The 8786-nt window shown below is 33.2% G+C and overlaps 1 protein-coding gene across 1 annotated transcript in view; it reads left to right on the plus strand.

The window, feature by feature from the left end:
• RANBP17 (RAN binding protein 17) overlaps window positions 1-8786 on the plus strand; it is a 264866-nt gene that overhangs the window by 30946 nt on the left and 225134 nt on the right. Inside the window, exons 9-12 of the mRNA XM_023537142.1 lie at window positions 1788-1907; window positions 3797-3943; window positions 4517-4689; window positions 6675-6868. Coding sequence (XP_023392910.1) covers window positions 1788-1907; window positions 3797-3943; window positions 4517-4689; window positions 6675-6868 — 634 coding nt within the window. The remainder of the gene's footprint in view (window positions 1-1787; window positions 1908-3796; window positions 3944-4516; window positions 4690-6674; window positions 6869-8786) is intronic.

Below are 8786 nucleotides of genomic sequence, written 5' to 3' on the forward strand. Positions count from 1 at the left end.
AATGAGAATCAAAGGGGATTTTGTGCCCATCACTCCAGTTCATTTATTTTTTGAATCAAATTCTATTATGTGATTAAAAAATTCTTGAAACTTATTGGTTATAGAGAACTTTGAGGCTGTGAACCCCATCTTTGTGGAAGCTAAAACAGACCAGGCAAGATTGAAAAAAAAAATAAAGAAAAAGTTGTCAGTTTCATATCTAAGCTTGTAGAAAAGTAAAGTTGGAGAATTCTAATATTGCCATTTTCCAAAAAAAGATGTTCCAGATTTAAAGTACATGTCAGTAGTATGTTTGTTTATATATGTTGTTGCCTAGAAGGGAGAAACCGATTCACAAAAATACTCCTCTTTTTTTGGTTGTCGTTGTTTTTTAAACGTGTGCGCTCTCGAATCTAGGATTTTAAGATGGTGGTTTTTAAACTGGGTTTCACAGGACATACACATTTCCAGGTGATGCCACCTACTTCACCCTTCTTTCTTTTAACCAGAACAGTCCTGTTTTTAGTTGTTGAAAAACCTTGGTTTCATGTACAATTACATTCTGGGATAAAACAGATGGGCTACTGGTTCTTAAAAAATAAAGTAGAAAACGACTGTTTTAAGAGAAAGTAACGTTTCTTGGGCATGCCCTGTTATGTGGTGCTTGTCTCGCTTTATCTTCCCAGTGGCCCTGCGAAGTAAGTGTTGTTATCCTCACTGTGTAGACAAAGAAACAGGCCTAGGCTGGCTTAAGTGACTTTCTCTAGGGCAGCAAATTAAATATCAGAGCTGAAATTCAAACCCAGGTTTTTTTTGGCCCCCAAGCCCTGGATGGTTTTTTTACTATACTAGTGGTTCCCAAACCTTCTACACATCAGAATTGCCTAAGGAAGTTTTTTTTATTTTCTAACGGGACTGTGGCAAACTGGAGACCACCTAAAAGGCCGTCCTCTGATTTTTATCCCTATGCTCATCCTCACCAGAAGAGCCAGACATTTTGCATGAAATTAAAATATTTAAATATTGGCAGCAAACTTTAATTAAAAAAAGAGTGGGCAAGCCAATGCATGCGGACCGATAACGAAACGTATATGGGCCAGTTTGGTGGCCTGAAAGTTGCCAATTTTGGGTCTTTTACTTAATGATCAGACAAACTTTGGTGGGTACCAGTGGTAAAATTAAGAACCCAAGTAGGGAAATTGTCTGGTAAAGTATTAATTTTAGGATGATAACTAGGCCACAGATACTCTGTAGGAATTTTTAGAGGGTATCTGACTTTTCCAGCAGCAGTTTCCAGATTGTTCCTTGATAGTAATGAATGGAGAGATCTTTATCACCAAACAGATTTGGGGCATGTTAGATTAATGAAGCCCCAGGGGTTTATCCCACTGCAGGATGCCACAGTGCATAACGTGCTGTATTTCCCAAACATACTCTGCCACGAAACCATATTTTCTCTTTGGTAGAACATCTGATTCATGGGTTTGCAAACAGAACTGGTCATCAGAAGCAGTTGGAAGCCTTTTGAGTATGTGCGTGTCCAGTCTCTGCTCCGGCATATTTAATATATGATAAGAATATTAGAGGAGAGTACACGCAGATAGGAACCGGAATGTTGGTCATGGAGCTGAAGACTCGTGGGTGGTAGTGGTGATTGATATGTTAAATGTTTAGCTTTCATTATTTCTAGATTCTATGATGCCTTTTTAATCACAAAAAATAAATTTTTTTATATAAAGACAAGTGTACCTCACATGTGGCCATAGTTACTTTAAAAACTGAAATGAAGTTTGTTTTCCCTTTTTCAGGCACTTTCATGTTTAGTTCAGTTTGCTTCTACAAGAAGGTCCTTATTTAGCAGTCCTGAACGTGCCAAGTACCTTGGTAATTTAATTAAGGGAGTAAGGAGGATACTTGAAAACCCTCAGGTATTTACGAAGTAATTTAATTAATATTTAGCATGTAGAAATAACAGTTTTTCTGCTGAAAGCTGTGTAAGAAACCCGTGACTTTATTATGGTACTGGAAGAAAACATGAAGTATCATATCCATCTTCTTTATATTTCATTTGTAGTAGAAACGGGCAGTTTTTAAAAATGGATGTATTCTTGACAGATTTCTGTGTTCTTCCTCTTTTATTTTTTACATCCTTTTAGGTGAGTAGAGGTTATATATCTTATGCTTCTGCATTTTTTGTTTGTTTGTTTTTTTTACCATTGTGCTACATTTCTTTGATTGTACTTCTTAAATTAGTGAAGTGATTAACTCAGAGTTATATCTTCTGAACTAGAAGACTTAAATCTGAATGTTAACATTGTAATAAGTGGCTTTAAATTATGAAATAATGTCTTTTTGCCCTCTTGTGGACAAATAAGAGTTTGTAGATTTTAAAATCTACTCTCAACACTAACTGCAAAGCTTCAATAGCAATATTTATTTCAGAGGAATACAAAGCCATTATTAATTAATGATTTTTGCATGTCTAGATAAAATTTTTTGTTTTACTTTTTGGTTTTGGTTTAAAATATCTGTAATGAAAGTACAGAGTTTTTAAAGTTATATGATTTAAGGAGGTTTATGTAAGTCTCTTGGTGGTTACTGATTTTTGAGGGGACATATAATATCTACATAAGGAAAATTATAAAGAGCAATTGTTTTTGCAGGTTATTCTCAGGAGTATTTTATATATTGTGCATTTGCTTTACCTTTTCAGTGTACTGTACTGTAAAATTTACGTGTTTTGCTGATAAATGGGATTTTACCAATATACTTAAAAAATTCTAAAAGTTGTTTTAATTACCGTCATCAATCTTTCTTTATGTGGAAGGTAATATGCTAATGTCAGATAATTCTCTTAATTGATTTTCCAACATCTACATGTTGATGGTTTATGGCTGTAAAAGTTAGCTCGAATATTATATTAATTATTTTAGAATCACAGACACGTATCAGAAGACCTATGAGTACATAATATCTTTTTATAATTTGTCTTTAATAATTAGACACTATTTTATATTCTTTCATGTAGCTCATTCGAATGACATTTCTTAGAAACTCTTTTAGTATTAAACAGATACTTTTCTAATTATTTTTTACGGCAGCTACCAAGCAAAGTGCTCAGCCTGTAGAGATAATAGCACGCGTGCTGTGTCTTCAAGCAGCTCACAGACAATCGGGGCACTTGGTCTTCTAACCTATCTTCCCCCAAAGTCACCTCTATATCTTGTAGTAGTTTTGTTAAACTTCCTGTTCTACCTTGCCATAAATTATTCAAATGATCCTCCATTTAGCAATAGAGAATTGCCGAAGGGCACAATACCTGTAGGTACTCAATAAAAATTTGTTAAATTAACAGACATTTCTGTGATTTGTGTGTGCACATATACCATTTTTCTTACGTCCAGCTGATATTGCTCTTTTCCGGGCTTTCAAGAGCCCATTCTTATTTTTTCCCTTAAATACCTTTCAAGTCTTTTATTGACTTTGTTTAAGCTACAGGACACACACACGTAAATGTTTTGCATGATACAGTGGGTTCCTAAACATTACAATTTAGTCGTCATGGTGCAGAGCTTCCTCCAAAAGCCTCTACTTTGGATTCCTTGTTATTAATCATTCATGACCATGTTAAATCCAACAGGAATTACTTGTTTTCTTTCATTAATACCTACCCAGTTGATATAAAGTGCCATAAGTACCCTTGAAAACTGGGAAACTTAATAAAATACCCTTGGAATTTTATTAATGGTATAATATTTTGTTTCATTTATTTTTGGGTATTTTTAAATATCTTTTTCTTTTTTGTCTCATATTTTAGGGTTTGTCTGATCCAGGTAATTATCATGAATTTTGTCGATTTTTAGCTCGTTTAAAGACAAATTACCAGCTGGGAGAATTAGTTATGGTGAAGGAGTATCCTGAAGTTATCAGGTTGATTGCTAATTTTACCATTACTAGCCTACAGGTAAATAGAAATATATAATGGTATTAAACTGTAGATAGTTTTAAAACAATTTCTTGGTAAGGTTTGGTGGGGATTTTTTTTTTAACAATTATTACAGTGCTTTGCTAAAAATGTTCATTGTGACATTTTTTATAACAAAAAATTATAAAATCTAAATAACAAATATTGAAGAATGAATCGAAAAGCCATAGTAAAATCTTTGTGAAGAAATAAAACTTTTACAGATTGGTTTTTGGGAAATTTTTGAAATTTTTTTTATAAGTCTGGAGGAAGATTTTAAAACCATATTTTCCACATGATAGCCACTCTGAAAAACTATTCATGAAATGAAGAATAGAAGAAAGTACACTAATGTTTTAATGGTGACATTCCTGGGTGGTAGAATAATGAGAGATTGTTAATTTCTTCTTTAGACTATTTTGCATTTATGAAATTTGCTACGTTAAGTGTTCATTGGTTATATAATCAGGATAAAAATTAATTTTAAAATCTCTGTTTAGTAATTTTGCCTCTGTAATTCTTATTCTAGGAAGATATGTCATTTTCAATAACATTTGCTTTATTTCTTTGTAGCATTGGGAATTTGCTCCCAACAGTGTTCATTATTTATTAACTCTGTGGCAAAGGATGGTTGCATCAGTTCCTTTTGTGAAATCAACTGAACCCCACTTATTAGACACTTATGCACCAGAAATCACGAAGGCCTTTATCACTTCTCGATTGGAATCTGTTGCCATTGTCGTGAGGTATTGAAAACTAAATCTTTCTGTTGTATTTTCATCTTCTGCATCTCGGAATTTTTAAAAATCGAAGTATAATTTACCTACTATAAAATTCACCCCTTTTAGTGTGCAGTTTAATTAGTTCTGACAAGTGCATATGATTGATAACTATCATCACGGTCGAGGTAAAGGATAGTTTCATCACTTCCCAGAAGGTCTTTTGGGTCCCTTTGTAGTCAGCCCTTTCCTACCCTCAGCCTCTGGCAATTACCGATTTGTTTTGTTTCCCTGTAGTGTTCGCCTTTTCTATAATGTCATATAAATGAGATCACATAGTACATAGCCTTTTAGTCTGGCTTCTTTCACTTAGCAGAATGTGTTTTAGGTTCTTCTGTGTTGTGTCAGTAGTTTTCCTTTTTATTGCTGAATAATATTCCATTTTATGGACCTGTCACAGTTTGTTTATCCATTCATTTGTCAATAGACATTTGGGTTGTTTTTATTTTTTGTCAATTATGAATAATTATTTCTCTTGAGTAAATACCTAGGTGTGAGACTCCCAGGTTGCATGGTAAGTGCATTTTTTACTTTATAAGTAACTGCCAAACTGTTTACTAAGTGGCTGGATTATTTTGCATTCCTACCAGCAATGTACGAAAGATACAATTGCTTGCATCTTCACCAGCACTTGATATTGTCAGTTTTTTTAAATTTTAGTCATTCTGAAGGTGTGTAGAGATACCTCATTATGGTTTTAATTGGCATTCCCTTAATGACTCTTAACGTAGAGTATCTTTTTATGAGCTTACATATCATTTGTATGTATTCTTTGGCAAAGTGCCAGTCAAATCTGTTGCCCGTTTTTTTTTTGTTTTTTTTTTTAATTGGGTCATTTGTTTTCTTATACTGAGATTTGGAGGTCTGTATATTCTGGTCACACATCTTATCATAGTGTTTTGCAAATATTTTCTCCCAGTCTATAGCTTGCCTTTTCATTTCCCAAAGGGTTTCAAAGAGAAGTAGTTTTAAAGTTTGACGAAGTCCAATTTATCCTTTATTTTTTCTTTTAGAGGTTTTATACTTTTAGAACTAACATTTAGGTCTATGATTCATTTTTGTATGTGATGTGAGGTAAAGCTTAAGGTTCTTTTTTTTTTCTTTTGCATGTGGGTGGCAAATTATCCAAACACCATTTGTAGAAGACTATGTTCTCTCTATTGAATTGCCTCTACACCATTTTCAAAAATTGACCACATACATGTGGTTCTATTTCTGGACCCTGTTCTCATTAATCTATGTGTTTCTCCTTCTGCCAATACCCTGTCTTGATTGCTGTGGTCTTATAATAAGCTTTGACATCAGATAGTAGATGACTTACTCTGCTTTCCCCTTTTCAAAATTATTGGCTCTTACTTCCTTTGTGTTTCTATGTAAATTTTAGAATCATCTTGTCAGTATCTACAACAAAACCCTGCTGGGATTTTGACTGGGATTGCATTGAATTTTTATAAACATTTGGGGAAGTATTGACATCTCAGCAGTATCAAGTCTTTCAGCCAATGAACACGTTTATCTTTTAATTTAGCTCTTCTGTGATTTCTTTCGTCAGTATCTTGTAATATTCAGCATTCAGATCTTACATATGTTTAATTAGATTTAATTAGTATTTTATGTTTTCTAGTGCCTTTAGAAGAGACGCTTTTTTAAATTTAAATTTCCAATTGTTCATTGCTAGTATATAGTAATGCAGTTGAATTTTGTTTATTGACCCTGTGTACTAGGACCTTGGTAGACGCACTTGTTAGCACCAGTAGCTTTTTTGTAGGTTTTTTTGGTATTTTTTATGTGCATAATCATGTCATTTTCAAATACATTTTATTTCTTACCTTGCAATCTATTTTATTCCTTTACCATGATAGAATTTTTCTTTAACATAAAGTTTATTTGTGGTGACTGAAAGTACATCGCATTCTAACGTCGTCTGCAAACTCGTTCTTATGTATTTGCAGAGATCATTTAGATGATCCACTGGATGACACCGCCACTGTGTTTCAGCAGTTGGAGCAGTTATGCACCGTCAGCAGATGTGAATATGAAAAGACGTGCACTCTTCTTGTACAGTTGTTCGACCAAAACGCACAGAATTATCAGAAGCTTCTGCATTCAGCTTCTGGGATAACTGTGGACATGGCAATTCAGGAAGGTCGGTAAATTTCATATGACTATTATGTGGTCTTAAGTTGAATTTTAAGTAGCTTCATTCATCACTTTAATAATTTTATGCAAATTATTTTTATATATTTCCCCCACTTCCTCACCCTCTAATAAGCCATTAATTTTTTTTTAACCTTCTGGATATTTTGGTAGCTTAATGGTTAATTTTTAGTTTTCCTTTATAAGATTCACAGGCACAATTTCTCTCCGGAATCAGTATCAAGCAGAGCTAATAATAGTTTTTGAGTAGACTGTATTGTCTTCTAACGACCTTTTAACTGATCTGATTGTGTTTCCTTTTTTGTTATAGATGATTGCAAATTCAGAGCCCAATTTTAGCCAGTAAAAAATTATATAAGACCTCATCATGGCTTTATATTTGTGTATTAGCCTTCACCATGACTTTATTACTATATTTTAATTCTTTAATCTATGAATCCCATTATTTTTCTTTAATCCTTTATTGAAGGAGGATTTATTTATTTCTGTATATCCCTTAAATCCTTTTAGGAACATAACAGGGAATGAAAATAAATAGCTTTTTCAGATTTTTTTAATAAGATGAGTTAGAGAGTGGAACTGGCTTTATACATTTCTAGTAGAAGGCACTTTAATTATAGTTCTAGAATGTTTTTTTTTTTTAATATTTATTTGTATATTTTATCTCGTTTTGGAAAATGAGTGGTAAGAGTTGATAGTAAAACTTACTTTAGATGAATTCTCATCTAAACTTTTTTGTAAAAATTCTTCAAAAGATTGTCCATTTACATAATGTCTCTTTAAAATGCCTTGTATTCATTACCTTTTTGTTTAGTTGCACAATACTGCTGAGGCGCTAGATAGTGGAATAGTTAGCCTTTTCTACTTTAAATGTTCTCTTACCAGGATTTCATTATTTATAAATTAAATTGGGGAGAACTAACATTTTTTGCAGCACTTAGTCTCTTCATCATTGATTACTTCTTTTAGTAGAGTTTTGCAAATTGTTAAATATCAAATATATACAAGAGGATATTCATATAGATTGAGACACAGTGGCTAGCAGTGACAGACACCATCACGGAGCTTAAAGAATAGGTCAGCATATCTTTGTTGTTCCCTTTGTTCTTCTTTCCAAATTTATCCTCTTTCCTACCAGCAGAAAATACTAGTAATCTTGAATTTTGTGTTTATCAACTAAAGCCTTTTCTTCATAGTTTTACTGCATATGTATAAGTTCTGAAAATAACGCATGGTTTTGCATGTTTCCGAACTTCATACAAATGCAATCAAGCTGTATTTATTCTTCTACAACTTGCTGTATTGTTTCTTCTCTCAGTATGTACCTCGATGAGAGTCTGTGTTGATGCCATAGCTGGAGCTCCTTCATTTGTGCTGCCAGCGTTCTGTTCTTTGAATACGCTACAGTTTATTTATGCATTTTCTTTTCAGTGGGTTTTCGTTTTCTCTATTTTTTGCTCATACAGTGAGTGCTGCTGTAAAGATTGTTATGTATACCCATTTCATGGTCAGCATCAGTAAGTAGACAATGCCACTAGATTACAGAACTGTCGTACTACTTTATCCCACTCACCCTGACTGGTTGAGGTGCTATACCTCATGGATATTTGACTTTTCACTCCCATGATTATTAACAAGGTTTAGTATCGTTTCATGTTTATTGACTGTTAGTTGTCATCATCAGCGATGACAACTAACAGTCAATAAACATGAAACGATACTAAACCTTGTTACTTATCACTTTACTTATCACTTTAATGTGGCTATTTTCTTAGTTATTTTCGTATCAAACTTTATATTAATTCACCTAATCTTTTTCAAGAGGTAATATATTTATATTGTCCAGAAATAAGAAAATGTGTTCAGTTCCAGTCCTATAATGTGTCCTCTCATTCTTCACTCTAATA

Source organism: Pteropus vampyrus, unplaced genomic scaffold (assembly GCF_000151845.1).
Source record: "Pteropus vampyrus isolate Shadow unplaced genomic scaffold, Pvam_2.0 Scaffold179, whole genome shotgun sequence".
Lineage (NCBI taxonomy): Eukaryota > Metazoa > Chordata > Mammalia > Chiroptera > Pteropodidae > Pteropus > Pteropus vampyrus.